The 17461-nt window shown below is 36.2% G+C and overlaps 1 protein-coding gene across 13 annotated transcripts in view; it reads right to left on the bottom strand.

The window, feature by feature from the left end:
• LOC145287867 (anoctamin-4-like) overlaps window positions 1-17461 on the bottom strand; it is a 746862-nt gene that overhangs the window by 122652 nt on the left and 606749 nt on the right. For 8 of the 13 annotated variants that reach the window (XM_080135749.1, XM_080135750.1, XM_080135753.1 and 5 more), the window contains one exon: window positions 10657-10772. In XM_080135749.1, coding sequence (XP_079991875.1) covers window positions 10657-10772 — 116 coding nt within the window. Of the gene's footprint in view, window positions 1-7415; window positions 7437-7541; window positions 7584-10656; window positions 10773-17461 lie in introns of all 13 variants that reach the window. The other 5 variants (XM_080135755.1, XM_080135756.1, XM_080135752.1 and 2 more) reach the window with 2 other exon arrangements.

Below are 17461 nucleotides of genomic sequence, written 5' to 3'. Positions count from 1 at the left end.
GCATTTTATAAATGTGTAATTTTATAATTCTGGCCGTTTCGTAGGTATAAAACATGAACATTTTAATTTGTAAATGATTTTATTCTTAATTTCAATAAATTTAAGATATTCATTTTTTTTCTGAATATGTTCGTTGATCCAAACGAAATTGGTAAAGCCGATGTTTTATTCTTGTGTTTAATTTGTTTTCCTTTTTGTCTTTAATCACAGACACAAATGCATATAGAATTAAGAGTAAAATTTGCAGTGAGATAAAAAAAAAAAACGAAACAAAAAACTGATTTACAAGACAGTACATTTTGATGCAAGTCCATTGCATTACAATGTTTATCTGAAAAGGAAAAAAACGACCATTTTCTTTTTGGGGCGAAGAGAAATAAATTTTACAATATTTTTGTAGATTATACAATACATCAATACATATATTAACATATATTTGGGGAAACATATTCCTTATTCTGCTATGGTGTTCATAAATCCATTTTTGTTCATGCATAAATAAATCAATACTTTAAGATTGCCATTCCCCCGCACACACACTCATCGCCGTCCAAATACACTCTGTTATACAGTTTTGATAAAGTGTTTAAAAAGGAGAAAGAGATGAACATTTCCCGAAAGGGAGAAAAATAAGTGTAAAAAAAAACCAAACAAATTTAAGTAAACTGGAAACGTATTTAAATTCATTTCAGTATAAACTTCAAGAAGAATAACCGACAATGTGACGATGGCGAAGAAAAAAAAACAAAACATATGCACAAATGTAGCATATATACGTACAGAAATGAACACATAGAAAAATGCAATACCCCCTAAAAGTCGTTTTCACTTTAGTTTCTTTATATCATCTGTGGAATACAGAATTTTATTTGATATAACTCATGCAATCAATATAATAGATCGTATAAGGTTCAATCATAGTTTTGTTCTTGTAAAAGTCTTTTCAAATTAAATAAGTAAAAAGAAAAATAAGATCTCAATTTGCAAACATGATTCGGTTGTATTTAGTCCAAACGAAGCTTGGATTCCAAAGAACCAGAGATGTTAAGTGAACATAAGTACTCATCCAATGCAGGTAGAAGTTGAGAGAGAAAAAAAGGCAGCGGTTCTCAACAAAGGAAGATAAGTGGGCGATCTTTAACCATTGCGCTCGCAAAATCAAGACAGCGGAAATGGATACAGTCGATGCAAATACAGAACGGAAGTCACCGAACATGAAACGAAACACGAAACTATACAGAAACCCTCCATTTCAAAAACAACTATCCCAATTTCAACACTTCTTGCTGAGATATTTAATGTTATTTAAAAAAGACTTCATTTATAGAAATGTGAAAATTAAAATTTTCTTTATTTTTCATTGTTTTGTGTACGAAGTGCAAAACCATGTTTTGTTTCGAGAACTTTTGGTGATATCATGAAACAAACTTTTCACATTGATTTAAATACAGTTTTTGTTTTAACACTGGTGTTATCACGAAACAAAAACAAAAAATAATTTTTATATTATAATAAATTCGTTTTTAAATATATGTGTGTATTTAGGTGGCATGTTTTTATTCTGACATTGTTAAATAGTACGGAGTATTTTTGCTTGATGATTTTTTTTTTTTTTTTTTTTTGTAATTTCTCATTTTCCGAATGGTCATTCTTATGTCTTTGAAGGTTCCATAGTCATTTTCATCCATGTTTTGTTTTTTTTGCAAGTAAAAAAAGCTAGATTTGCCAACACCTAAAACATGGCTGCCTGCATTCCCAATTCTAAAAAAATCCTAGTTGAAAATGCGAAAATCATTCATATGGATCCAAACGTAAAAAAACAAAAATACTGGAAGCACTGTATATAAGAGCCAAACAGTAAAAAATAAATGAGGTTTTGACAACAGTTATAGCATTTTAAAGTGCCCGAGTACGTTCCATCCTATATATATATATATATATATGTGTGTGTGTACACAGTTACATATGTAGATCTATATTATGTTATAATTTAAATTTATAAATTAATAAATAAAAAAGACTAAATTCCATACCATTTTGTAAATCACTTAAACCATCGTACATTTATGTTAGCCATGTTCTTAACACGTTAAAACTTTTTTCTTTTTTTTTTACTTACACACACACACACACACACACACACACACACATACACGAGGCATTTTACTCTTTCAAGTAATTTAAATGCAATTTGAACTGAAGCATATAAAAGCATTCAGATTTTAAACGAAACAATCAAAAACTGCCTGAAAACGACTGAAGAAAATCAGTTAAAGTACTTGAAAAAAAAAATAAATAAAAGCCGATCATTAAGCTAAAAGACTCCCTGCTAGTTAACAATAGCTGCCTGAATGAAATATATATATATATATATAAATCTATTAAATACAAGTGTTAAAACTGGGATAGTTTTTTTTTTTTCTTTTAAATGGTGTTTCTGTATGGCATAACTTTTTTTTTCATGCTTGGTGGTTTCCGTTCCATATTTGCATCAACTGTATCCATTTCTGCTATTTTGGTTTAGGGAGCGCGATTGTTAGAAATTGCTGATAATTTTTACCTGGAGGGAGTTTTCAAACTGTTTCAACAAACTACAATTCTAGAAACTGGTTTCACTTTTTATGGAATATCAACCTTTTGGAAGGTTATTTCGAAATCAAAACTCAATGTCTCTCGTAAATGATTCCTCAATGGGATTCCTTAATTTATAATAAACTGGAAAATCACTTGTATATCTTTCTCAGTTACTTGTGTATTTTTTCACACCCCTTTTATTCTTCTAATTCAACAAATTTCTAATATTTTAATATTTTATAATTTTCCTATGAGCATTTAGGGAAACCATTATTTTTCAGCTTGGCAAACCTTTGCTTATTTAATACTGAACAATCCATTATTACATTAATAAAGTGATATATACAATTCCAATAGAATACTAATGGAACTCTTCTTCAATCTTTCGCATTCATCACTTTCTAAAGTATATTCCACAAAACTATGCATACATTTCATGCACATATTATTGGAACAAAATGCCTCTCTTAATTACATATCCCTATATAGCAATTAGAAAACGTTTTCACCTTCTCTATATTAGGTCCTCTCACACCACTCACGTCAGTGTGGAAATATTAATAAATGTACTTATTTTGACGTGACCGTTATTATTTCTCTTGCATCCTCCAAATACTTATGATTAATAATAGGCGCTCCCTCCAATTCAAAGAGACTTTCCCTTGTGTCATGCTTGTATTAAACGTTTCCTGAAGCTTTTCTTTCCTATTTTAGTTCTGGGAGGGAGTTATGCTTGAAAAAAATGTCCTAGGTGTAGTTTAGAATTAACTGAACAAATTACCCACCTTTTTCAGCAATGTTTGTTTCTCGACCCCTCTCACAATAGTGATTCAATAAACATTTAAGGTAACTTTTTTTTTAGTGTGGCCACTAATTTACATACGTCTTTACATGTAAATTAAATGGCAGAATAATGTCTGTCCACACCAATTATCCCATGTAAATTAAATAGCAAAATAATATTTCTCTTTACTTCTGAGAATGATAAAGCATACTTCTAATATATATATATATATATATATATATATATATATATATAGAGAGAGAGAGAGAGAGATAATATAGACGTAAAGAGGCTTTAGTTATGTCCCAAGACATTAAATTTTCAAACATAAGCACAACAGAATAAACGATAGTTTCAACACCTCATGGATACGTCTGGTACCTATAAGAAACGATCTAGTATAAATGATTAATTGAACACAAGTTGCTATGCTTGTTCAATGTTATAGCATAAAGTGAGCAATAGGTCCAACAATATTTTAACACTGCAGGATCAATTATTTAGTTGGTGGCAGTATCCATAATTCAAACCCATCCCACTTCTAGAACCCTTGATATGATAACAGATAGATTATACAGACATGAAGTAATAGACATCTCACACAAAAAATTTATCCCCCATTTAAAGTTTCTGTTTCTTCTGTTGATGGCCAAGACTCGGAGCTGTACAAAGAGGTAAAATATCGAAATGTTGATATTTTATACAAATAGACATTTTTTTTTTCAGATATACATATACCTACCATATATTAGCATTTAAGTATGACACGAACCAAAAGAGGATAACATTATCAAAGTTTCAGAGGAACGATATAAGTTAATCTGAAACTGCTCTTAATCAGCCAAATTGTAAAAAATTTCAGGATTCCACTTCCTACTGTTTCAGTACTTATTTACACACGCTGCAATCGAAGCTCATGACTGACGATTAAACTCCTCTGAAAACAGGCTATTAATCCAAGCTGGCACCATCCTATTTACATAAGTAATAAGATTTTACATTCCTCTGCGAGACACGATAGTATATAATCAGCTGCTACTTGGGGGGGGGGGTACTCGTAACTGGACGTTAGATAGTACACAAACATACAGAAATTTTAAGTCTCTTTTACACTCTTATTGCTTGTTACATAAAGGGATTTTATCACAGGAAAATAATCTTGCCTATGTTCATCAGTACTCTGACAGCAATCAGGTCCATGTATATATTAATATCAGTCAATGCTTCGCTATTTTGTAAACCTATAAATGCAAAATTTCATAGGAATGATTTCCTACCTCTGCAGATTGTTCAGTGATTGGTTAGCGAGACAACACCTCTGCAGAGTCGATTAGTTAACTGTTACGGCTATATATATATAATATAAATTATATATATATATATATATATATATATATATATATATATATATATATATATATACACACACACTTTTTTTTAACTTTATTTTTAAACAATCAAGCGTTTCTGGACTAACGGCCTCAATTGTTTGGAGAAAGCCACTATCTTTCTTTCACCACTGACAAGGTATATAAGATGGCAATACTTCATCTGAGGAGGAGGGCTGTCACTAGTTGAATTAATAAACAATTCATTTTGTCATCAGCTTCATTAAATCTTATCTTTCAAGTTTGGAATAATTATTCCATGTAACCTCTCTCTCTCTCTCTCAAATATAACTTTTAAACATCGTATTTGCAGAGTTCTAGTGTTCAGTGTGGCTAGAACCTACATTTTTAATACCTCAATGTCAGTGTCCAAGAATTAAATTTTCTTTTCGATAAATGAGTATGCATACAGCAGAACGCTTATGCACAATTCAACCAATCACATGGCTTTCAGACTTCAAACATTCAAGATACGACGGTCATTCCAAAAATAGAGCCTCCTATTTTTTTTTAAACTTAAAAAGTTGAAAAACTACAAAGACGAGGGGGGGGTACCTTTTGTGCCAGAATTTATTTTCTATATAGTTACCACCATTCTCAACGCATTTTTGTCAGAAATTCAATGACGTATCTCTGCCTCTTGCACACGTCCATAGCAAGAGTTGCTTTCTTAGAGTCTTGTACTATCAATATCTGAAACAGAGATGAAACTTTCAGGTCATGAATGCATAAGTTCAATCATACTAACAATGCAATTTGCAATCATATCCGATTCATTCAGGCGGATTAAAAAAGAAGATGCATTACTTTTAGAATGCTCCTATGACTGAATAATACACGATTCACTTCTAAAATCAAATTTATGAAGCATTTTCTCCCACACACAACCTAATAACAAGCAACGATCTTGCATGAATAAAAACTAACATAGCATTAAGCCTAAAAAAAGAAACAAAAAATGACTCGCTTTTAAAGTGAACTAACTAGCCTGCAACAATTGTACACAGCAGAAATATTGCCACTAGCATTCCTCGCCCCGTTGCTGATAGAACCAAATGCAAAAAGCTATTTCTTGTTTCATATATTTTTTGGAAAAATTATTACATAAACTAAGACAATAATGAACTATTTTCTCAAGCAGCTATATTCATAGTCTTACAAAAAAAAACAATTCTATACAATAGTTAAAACTTTAGTGCATTTTGTCAGGAATATTCTTTAATTTTTTTCTCTTGAATTGTTGTTTGTATTCATTTTTTTTGCAATCGCGATTGATAGGATATTATTGAGCATGAAATTTATGAACACATGTACAGATATTAAACCTCAATAAATATTCCCAAATTTCAGTTTTGGGGTATTTTGAAGCGTTTTAATGGAAAATAATGTGAAAGATTAAACATTTCAGATTTGATTTGTAATCATTAGACATCAAATAAGCATAATTCCATGAATTTCAATTTAAGACAATTTCTAGAAAAAAAAAAAAAAAAAAAAAACACTTCAAGGAAAAATCTAATGAGGTGAATACATTGTTAAATGATGAAGACCGAGCATTGAAAAAAAAAATCTCCATATACCACCTATTTAAACAAGAAACAAAACCAAACAACAATTCTTTCTCCTTTTTCAGAAACATCGCCCATGAGAACGAAAGAACAAAATAGAAGGGAAGCAAGATATGAAGCTGCCAAAAGTCAACCCAAACCCATTTTCTACTCATCGTTGTATTAGTAGGCCTCTGTCGGTTAAGGTCAACCATGAATCTTTTGTAAACTAGCCTGAGCAGTGTGATATAGAGGACAGGCTGTTGCCCATGTAACACATTCCACACTCTTTACAGGGCTGATGGATCCAAAAGATACAGCAAAGCTGTTACAGTTTGGCACCAACGCCGTTGCAGGAATTGGTGTGATGAAGTTGTAAGTAACGCTAAACGGCTTTAGGGAGGTCCACTCCAAAATTTTTCTTGAGGTTTACTCCTGAAACATTTCTCATGGGTGAGTGTTCTACAAGGCAGGGGAGGTTTGAAATCAGAATTTACCTTTCCCTAAATGGACTGCCTCCCGAGGCTGATGAACTCCACCTACATTGTACTGTTTAACCCGTAAATAGTCGGAACAAAGGGATTCATAACTTTTCTATGTTCAACCAATTTGAATATAGAACGATGGTGAATAGAGAATAGAGAATCGTTGAGAATGGTTGTGACTATGTAGAAAAATAAATCCTGGCGCAAAATGTCGCTTGACAATGCTATTAGTTTTTTTTCTGCTAAAAATAAACAAACAAACAAAAAAATCAAACAAAAACAAAAGTAATATTAAATTGCTGTAGGATTGTAGTCTGTGAATCAATTTGAAGCATTAATAAAAATGCTTAAGATAAAATTTTGATTGTGTACTAATATTTTTAAATCCTTTGAAAAGTTGAGAACCACTATTGATGTGAAATTAGAGGTTTTCACAGAGAGAATTCCGAAGAGATAGCAAGAAACTTTCACCAAACAAAAATGCACACAGAGGAAGAAAATGATCCTGGAGAGTTTCAAAGCATCAAAGGCTTTCCAAAATGTCATTCCTTCTCAAGTCAGATGAGGAGAGAGTAAAAGAGAATGAGAAAGAAGAGAGGAAGAAAGATCTAGCTAGAGGAAGAGTTTCATGCCATACCAGGTAACATCTTGGACTTGTCTAAAAACAAGAGAACAGATTATGCTTTGTGTAAGAAAAGTATTAAGAAAAAAAAAATTTGCCATCCAAAAACATTCTGATAGTTTCACTTTCGAAGTCACTCACCAAAATTAATACCGGTCTTTGAAAACTCTGCTTTTACCATATCTGTTTTGTATAAAATGAATGCTATAATATCAGGAGTTTATTCCATCAATAGGAAAATAGGAGTAAAACAAACCATTTTCTCCTCACACTTCGTTTTGGTATTCCACTTCTTTCGCCACCAAATAATCACCGATGCATTCAATACACATGATAATCATGAAAGCATTCCTTGCTTCCCTCTCATCTTGAGGATAATCTGGTACATTTTTCTCCAATATCTTGTGATTCACTTTCCAGATATTTATGTATATATTTATACATTTTAATATGTAAAAAATTGACTCCCTAAATTAAAATATAATGTACTTTCAGAACGTTTCATTAAATATATATTTGTTGGATTTAAAAGCATGGTAATTATATGCAGGGTAACTGGTCTCTTTGTCAATCTGCTATAAAATGCAAATTCTGATAGATACATCCGTTAGTTAAAAATGTATATGCTGAAAGAAAAAAAACCTGTAATTCGTCTCATTCATTCAAATGCTTCAGGCATTGACCGCTATGACTCCATCTATCTTTCTCCCTTGAGGCATTCGTTAATTCATTGTTGTTCATCATTTACCACCCCACTCACGCTGTTTTCGCAAAAGCGTTTGACGTATTTCCGCATCTTTCTTTGCAGTTGTACAGACAGTAGGTTGCAGTTTCTTTGTGTCCGAGCAGTACCCATACTGGGCGATTGTCCTGACCATTGTGCCTTAGAGGTATTTTTTCCGTATTACATCAATCATCTACTTTCCATGACCTCGTGTTACCCTGATTGGGGGCGGGGGCTGAAGTGGATTCTTGACCCTCCCTAGGAGTCTCCTATAGACTAGCTGAGGGAAGAAGGTGCCTAACTTGACCTTTGATAGCAGTGCTGTCCCGACAGCCGGGCTCATTGTTGCTTAACTTTGGTGATCTGGTGGGAACCAGTGTGTCAACATGATTATTCGGTATTTATTCAATTCGTTTACAAAGAAAATCTTTTTTTCTTTCATGGATTTTTTTTTTCTTATCAGATGAAGTTTTGTTTGATTTATAGCATATCAACTATGCACGAGTCATTTAATACTGATCGAAGTTGTCAAATAGAATCCTAAGATTCCATAATTATTCAATATTGTTTCTGAAAAAAAAATCTTTACAAAATTTGAAATTAAATTTTTTTTTTTTTTTTTTTGATAGTCCAACTTGTTTGATAAAGTCTAAGATTTGGAGTCAGATTTGTGCCTTTAAAATTTTTTTAGTTGGATTATTTCCTTCGGCTTTATTGCAGATCCTGAATGTTTATTAATGTTTGACTTTATAAGATTCTTGACATGATATACATATTGGAGTCTTTCCATCTTCCAACAGATTGCACAGGGTTTATGCTCTATAAAGAGTCGAGTTAGTACCTCTTACTTTTCTGTAACATAGGGGGGGTCACCCATCAATAGTTGGCCAAATCTTGTATAATTTATTACTTTGGCATTAATCGCAAGATTCTTGCCATTTTCCTTTGATTTTCATGTTTATAGAATGTCGAAAATCAGTGTATGGGATCCTAATATTGGTAGGTATCATCTACAGCGACTCTCTTACTGCTCTATCAGCTTTTTTTTATTTCAACAAATGCCGATATGACAATTTCATTTTACAGTGCTTCTTGTTATAGAAAGATGATCTTGTTTAAGAATTATGATTAAAAGGTTATCCACGTTTTTATTCTTCCGTGCCGTGAACACCGATAAGGAGTTGGGGAAAGAGGAATTCATCAATTCAAGTATTCTCTATCATTTTTAAATCCAAGTATATGTCTGCAGCTTCTGCGCCGAGAATTGACGTTTTGTCAGATAGTCTATACTGTATTTTTGTTTTACTTAGGATAGTAGCACATCCAACTATCTGATTCTTTAGGTCCATCTGTGTAGATCTATTTATGATTTAGATTTTTTTTCTGGTTTTCAAATTTATCCTGAAATTGAGCTGATTTTGTTCATTGAAATTATCGTTGAATTAAAGATATGTTTAGATTAGATTCAAATTACATTTTACAATTAAGTATCTACGCATGCTTCTTTTATAAGACATTACAAAAAAAGAAAGAAAACAAAAGAAAAAAAAACAAATGAAATAAAATTCCCTGCTTTATTTTATTAATCTCTACCCAAGATTTTAGAAATGATGTATATGTTATTGCATATCTTGTTATTAGCATGGTATGATAACGTCAAGTCTTGACAGACTATAGATACCCACTGTAAGGGTATCTGCATGTGTAATTGTGAAGCAAGGGTTGCGCAATCACTAATCATTCCCCTTTTTTTATTTTTTGGAATCAGTACTTTGATTCCAATGGTAAGGAGATATCCAGCACGACTGGACACGATGCCGAGATAAGCAGAGAGCACATATAGAACCTGGTATTCCTAAACTGTCGCTAAACTTCATTGATATAATGGGGACTGGTGTGTTGAAGTTTTTTATATTGTATATTGCTATTACCATGATAGAAAAAAAGTAACATCGTTGAAAATGAAACAAACAAAAATAAACATTGAAAAATCAATTGGAAATTTTTTGGAGAAAATGAGTTCCTTGTTTGTCTTCTATAAGGAAACATTCAAAGAAAGGCTTGCTGCCTTAATATATATTGTTTAAGCATTTCTGAATTAGGGTACCGGAGGGCACCATCAGTAAATATAAGTGAATTTGGTTCAGATTAGCGTTTCTTGATTTTTAACATACTTTCCATAATCAGGTTTATCTCATCAGCATAGATCAGACTCCAGTAACCTTTCCATGACTCAACCCTTGCAGACATTCTGGCCGTTATATTAATTGGATGAACATAAGCCAAATTTTCACAAATTAGATTGGTGGCTTGTGACAAAGGATTTACTTGAATGGTCCACGAGAACTTGCATTTTTTTTTTAATAAGAGGATGTGGATAGCATTAGATGGATAACAACTAGACTGAAGTAATGGAAATGTTATTTGATATTACTTTATTACATAAATAAGTAGGTGTTATCTAAGCTTATTCTTGAACATATTTACAACCCGTGTGTTTGAGGTTTTGAACAACCGAAGAAGTTCACTTACCAAATTTTTTCCTCTCGGTTCCAAAGTCTTCAAATTCAGCCCTCGAAAGAATTTCATACACAATACGGCTCCTCTGTGCATCAGTAAAAAATGTGTCCCGATTTTTTATGTGAAATCTGAAAAGGAAGTGCAAGACAAATAATCCATTATATTCGGAAATAGGAAGGATACCAAATTATGAGAACACTTTATTCTTCTCTCTTCCATATAGTAAAAGTGAACATACGCGTGTCCAGCTTGTTTTGACAATAGCATATACAAATTTAATTTTTATGAGCAAAAGAAGGGGGGGGATATCTTAATGGATAATAAAAAGGTAATTTTTTTTATTTTTAGTAGACAATATTCGGAGTGTTCCTTCCTTAATCCGTACGTTACACTTTGAAAGAGGGCAAATACAATTTTTGAAAGCTTAAAAAAAAAAAAAAAAAAAAAAAAAAAAAGCCAAATTCACGAAATTTGGTTTTAAAAAGGCCAATATGGCAACCCTGAAAAAAAAATAAAATAAAATAAAATAAAAAATAGCTTTATCAAAACATTTATTGATTGAATACATTTCTCATTTCATAGAATTTCTACGAGTCCTGACTAAGCAGTTAATACTAATCGTAGCAGTAGTAATAAGGATTTCGCTTTCATTTTGATACAACTATAACTACAATAAGAATCTCCGTTATTTTCATCAAAATTGGAAATATTTTCTAATTTTTCATTGTTACGAATTCACGTTTCTTACACCCGACTCATTTAAGAATTTCGCTTTTATTTTGTACACAACCATTGTCTCCATTATTTTCACCAAAGTTGGAAATATTTTCAAATTTTCAACAGCTAAAAACTTTGCCTTGTAGATACCTTGGAAAAGGCAAAGCTTAAGGGAGTAAATCCCAACAATAAAATTCATTTTGGAGTCCCGATAAACAGATGGTAAAGCAGTGCAACATCTTTCTAGCAACTCTTGCAGCTGCGCTGGCTCCAACCATATTGGTTTGCTTTTCAATCAGACCGTTTACAATACTGAGAGGGGAACCCCGGTAACTAGGCAAACCTACGTTTCCTTATCCTCTGTCCAGCCTGCATCTGGAGTCAATTCCAGTTTCAAACTTTATAGCCATAGCACATGCTGCAGTGTATCAGACTAGATGCATAATGCCATTTTCTCTTATTAGACAGAAGGTTGCTATCAGTAATGATAAATAAATTTGTATAAAAATTATCAAAATATTTTATGAATAAATGCAAAAGTTTTTGAAAGGTGTTCAAAGTTATCAATGAACTGTTTATTTAAAACATGGGTGTCCAAAGTACGGCCCACGGGCCAGATCCAATTCATCAGAAAGGGACGAAAATAATCACAATTATCTTACCTAATTTCATCAGGACCCCTGACATTATTAAATGGAAAGAGTGTCTTATTTTATATCTATAAGATGGTTTGTAGATTAATTCGTTTTGTATATATATATATATATATATATATATATATATATATATATATATGTCATGATATATTGTATATAGAAGAAACTGCAATAAATATTTGTGGTGTTTGTCTTATTTTGTATAAGAATGGTTCGTAGATTATTTTATTTTGTAGTCGTATTTTGTAAAAAAAAAAAAAAAAAATATGCAAGTAAATAAATGCTATTTAGTTATTACATGAGTAATTGCAACTAAGGTTCCACTATCAGATGTAATTTAATGTCATACATAGGACAAATTCTATATAATCTGTATGGTCGTCCTGAGTTATGCTCACTGGCAAGAGAGTTTCTGGTTTCTTAATAATAAATGGAATTCTCAATACCATCGCTAACAAGATCTTACAGCAGTGTTGTCTAGAATTCAGATCGGAATCTTTTACAATCACAGAGAGGAGTTGCTCTTGTGCACGTTGCATTTGTTATGGTAAAAGAATACTCTAAAATATTAGTTGGGAGTCACCAATGGACGAACTGAGTGCATGTAGAGTCAAAAAATTCTTTTTTTTTTTTATTGCTACTGGTAAATATTCGAAACTAACATTGAACCAGTCAGCCGATTATGATGACTATCTTTTCTTCTTGCTTTATTGAACTAGTTGCCCAAGGGAAATAATTTGTTTGACCTCTCAAACGAAACAGCTTTCTTTTTCTTTTCCAGAATTAATGTTTCTTTTTAGTGAAGTTATTTTTAGGGTGTAAACCACCTACAAACGTCTTCATTGACCAAAAAGAAATAGCTATAGCCAACAACTTTCACCTAATAACAAGGGAGGCAATATGGGCTACAAGTTGTGATGCATAATAGGAAAAAGCTTTGGCAGCATTTAATCAGCTTTGAAAGATCTGAGATTTTACCAGAACAACATTTTGTCCATACTGCTATACGAAAGTGAAACTCGGCATCTCAAGATCAGCCAAGAGAGGAAGTTACATGTGTTCTATTTGAAACGCCTTTGCAGGATTCAAGATTAAATGGAGCAATCGAATTACGAACCAAGAAGTCAGAGACTTCACTAACAACTTGTATCAACAGTAGTCAGCAAACGACGTCAGATATGCCTTAAGAGAGAATTGCTAACCAATTGCTTCAGTTGACCTCTGAAAAGAAAAGAGGAATACCAAAAAATGAATTGTAAGCAAACAATAAAAAAATTGAAAGCAACTGACATCTGACTACAGACTGAATAACACTGACTCCTATATGGATCTTGAGATGCAGGAGTTCCCAAGTCCAATATTTGCTGCACATGTGTACATGTTTTATTGCATGTTCTATTGTCAGTCCTTGATTGCAACGGTTACATCGAGGTTATAGTTTCCTCTAAACAACAACAAAAAAATAAATGTGTAATGTGGAACAGGAGATGTGTCACTTTTTAGCTTTTATTTTTTAGCCAGGACTCTGGACAATATAGGTTGGTTGGTCGTTTTTACGGCATATCAACCCCTTTCAGGTTATTTTATGCCGAACTCAGTGATTTTGCAAAAAGATTTTTGAATAGAATATTTTTTTTTTTCCAAGTCGGTTTCTATATAACCCATAGTTGGGACCCTAACAAGTACTTCCACTCCGAGTCAGAGTGGACCTGTGGGCAATGGCAAAGGGTGGATCCACACTCCCCAAAGCCCACAAGCTGGGGCCTCACCATTGGATATAGTTTAAGGTCATATCCAGGACCGGATAATATAGGGTATCCCTGCTAGTACAGTAAAGTTGTACACAAAGCAAAAATATTCAATGTCAATACATCAATCACATCAACACCAAAGATGCTGTCTTTATTATTTGACATGCCGAGTAATGGATTTAAATATTTTACCAAGTTCATGCTGCATACAGATTGTAAGCAGTTGAAGACATTGATCTTGAATATATATATATATATATATATATATATATATATATATATATATATATATATATATATAAATAAATAATGAATCTGAAAAGTAAAAAGATGTTAACAATTGACACAAAATGTTCAAAACGTAAGACCAAACGTTGGAAGACAACACCCAGGAAATATGGAGACAGAACGCTTACAAAATTCATGCAGGAGAGATAAAATACTCTTATACCAAATCTTAAGGCATTTTTAGAATTACAAGTTGATTATTGATACTATCGATTGACAAATGGGAAGTTATTGTAATGAAGAAACATTTTTAAACGTTTTTGTTATCTAATTTTGCATGTTGTTTTGTTTTTTTAAGGTAGTCACCACTTATCAAGGCCCGGAAGCCACTCAGGGATAAGGGTTATTCCGTGTATAGTAATCCATGGGATAGTATCGTAGTAATCGTTAGTATTGGAGATTTGATAAAGTGTCTTACTTAAAGGGGCAGTTCATCAGGAATTTGTTTATGCTGGATTTGAAGACATCCAGGGTGTAGTCAGGTGGGAAACAGACAAACGGAACAGAGTTCCACAGGCGTGCAGTTCTAAGAAAGAAGCTTTGTTCATGGAATCTACATTTTGGTTTTGGCACAGCTAAAGAGTGGGGAAAATTTTTGACAGTGGTTTTAACTAGACGGGTGTTTATCATGAAAGATTGGTGAGGGGGGACCAGAGATTGGAGCTCAGACGAGCACTTGCCATGGAAGTAACGATAAAACAAAGACAGGCTCGCAACGTCTCTTCTGTGGAGAAGAGAAAAGGGCATTCCCCACTAAGCCACAAAGCTTATTTTGTACTCTGTCAAGGCAGGATAGGCTGTTTTTAGCAGCTCCTGCCCAGATGTGGCAACAGTACTCCATCCTTGGACGTACTTGGCTTTTATATAGATAGAGAATTGGATCCGTAGTGAGATATCTTCTGGGGCGGTAGAAGGATCCCACCATTTTTCCAGCGACCTTGGCAACTGACTTGATGTACGTGTTCCATTTCAGGTCAGGAGTAAAGGTCAAGCCCAGAAGCTTATCAAAACATGGAGTTCCCCTAGACGAGAGCCATTTAAATTGATGCCAGATGGGGATGTTAACAATATGACTGAATGCACCCAATTTGTTTGTTCTTTTACGGACTTCATTTCCTCTAAATAACAGCATTCACTATTGTACTACTAGAAATATTTTTTTTCTTTTAGAATAAACAGGAATCTAGAAAACAATATAGAATAACAGGATAGATACGGGGTCTCTGAGGTAATATTTAAAATTATTTGTTTTTTATTTTCAAAAGATTTATTCCTAGAAAAGAAATATATATATATATATATATATATATATATATTAAATCAGAAAAACTGAAAAGAAATGAAAGATTGGATTTAACCTTTATTAAAAAAAAAAAATTAATATATTTGGAAGGTGTCAAGCATTAGAGAACAGAAACTTGGTTAGAAGGGGGTTGAGGGTCAGAGGAGGAGAATAGGTCTCTCCCACTTCCAGTGAAAAAGGTGGAAGATAGGAATATTTGTAGAGAGTCTGCAAATGGGAAGGGTTAGAAGAGGACGATGGTAAGAGACTGTGCCCGAGTGGTTCAGAGGAGCACAATGACTACGCCTGGGGGGTGGGTAGTCAGATAGAATCAAAGGACGAGGAGCGAGACCGTGGGAGGGTGCCATCGAAGGACGACGAGAGAGACCGTGGGAGGGTGCCATCGAAGGACGAGGAGCGAGACCGTGGGAGGGTGCCATCGAAGGACGAGGAGAGAGACCGTGGGAAGGTGCCATCGAAGGACGACGAGAGAGACCGTGGGAGGGTGCCATCGAAGGACGACGAGAGAGACCGTGGGAGGGTGCCATCGAAGGACGACGAGCGAGACCGTGGGAGGGTGCCATCGAAGGACGAGGAGCGAGACCGTGGGAGGGTGCCATCGAAGGACGACGAGAGAGACCGTGGGAGGGGGCCATCGAAGGACGAGGAGCGAGACCGTGGGAGGGTGCCATCGAAGGACGACGAGAGAGACCGTGGGAGGGGGCCATCGAAGGACGACGAGCGAGACCGTGGGAGGGGGCCATCGAAGGACGACGAGAGAGACCGTGGGAGGGGGCCATCGAAGGACGACGAGAGAGACCGTGGGAGGGGGCCATCGAAGGACGACGAGAGAGACCGTGGGAGGGGGCCATCGAAGGACGACGAGAGAGACCGTGGGAGGGGGCCATCGAAGGACGACGAGAGAGACCGTGGGAGGGGGCCATCGAAGGACGACGAGAGAGACCGTGGGAGGGGGCCATCGAAGGACGACGAGAGAGACCGTGGGAGGGGGCCATCGAAGGACGACGAGAGAGACCGTGGGAGGGGGCCATCGAAGGACGACGAGAGAGACCGTGGGAGGGGGCCATCGAAGGACGACGAGAGAGACCGTGGGAGGGGGCCATCGAAGGACGACGAGAGAGACCGTGGGAGGGGGCCATCGAAGGACGACGAGAGAGACCGTGGGAGGGGGCCATCGAAGGACGACGAGAGAGACCGTGGGAGGGGGCCATCGAAGGACGACGAGAGAGACCGTGGGAGGGGGCCATCGAAGGACGACGAGAGAGACCGTGGGAGGGGGCCATCGAAGGACGACGAGAGAGACCGTGGGAGGGGGCCATCGAAGGACGACGAGAGAGACCGTGGGAGGGTGTCATCGAAGGACGAGGAGCGAGACCGTGGGAGGGGGCCATCGAAGGACGACGAGAGAGACCGTGGAAGGGTGCCATCGAAGGACGACGAGAGAGACCGTGGGAGGGTGCCATCGAAGGACGACGAGCGAGACCGTGGGAGGGGGCCATCGAAGGACGACGAGAGAGACCGTGGGAGGGGGCCATCGAAGGACGACGAGAGAGACCGTGGGAGGGTGCCATCGAAGGACAAGGAGCGAGACCGTGGGAGGGTGCCATCGAAGGACGACGAGAGAGACCGTGGGAGGGGGCCATCGAAGGACGACGAGCGAGACCGTGGGAGGGGGCCATCGAAGGACGACGAGAGAGACCGTGGGAGGGGGCCATCGAAGGACGACGAGAGAGACCGTGGGAGGGGGCCATCGAAGGACGACGAGAGAGACCGTGGGAGGGGGCCATCGAAGGACGACGAGAGAGACCGTGGGAGGGGGCCATCGAAGGACGACGAGAGAGACCGTGGGAGGGGGCCATCGAAGGACGACGAGAGAGACCGTGGGAGGGGGCCATCGAAGGACGACGAGAGAGACCGTGGGAGGGGGCCATCGAAGGACGACGAGAGAGACCGTGGGAGGGGGCCATCGAAGGACGACGAGAGAGACCGTGGGAGGGGGCCATCGAAGGACGACGAGAGAGACCGTGGGAGGGGGCCATCGAAGGACGACGAGAGAGACCGTGGGAGGGGGCCATCGAAGGACGACGAGAGAGACCGTGGGA

Source organism: Euprymna scolopes, chromosome 11 (assembly GCF_053919585.1).
Source record: "Euprymna scolopes isolate OS-2025 chromosome 11, ASM5391958v1, whole genome shotgun sequence".
In the NCBI taxonomy this organism is placed as follows: domain Eukaryota; kingdom Metazoa; phylum Mollusca; class Cephalopoda; order Sepiida; family Sepiolidae; genus Euprymna; species Euprymna scolopes.
This window is presented reverse-complemented; position numbering and strand designations above follow the sequence as displayed.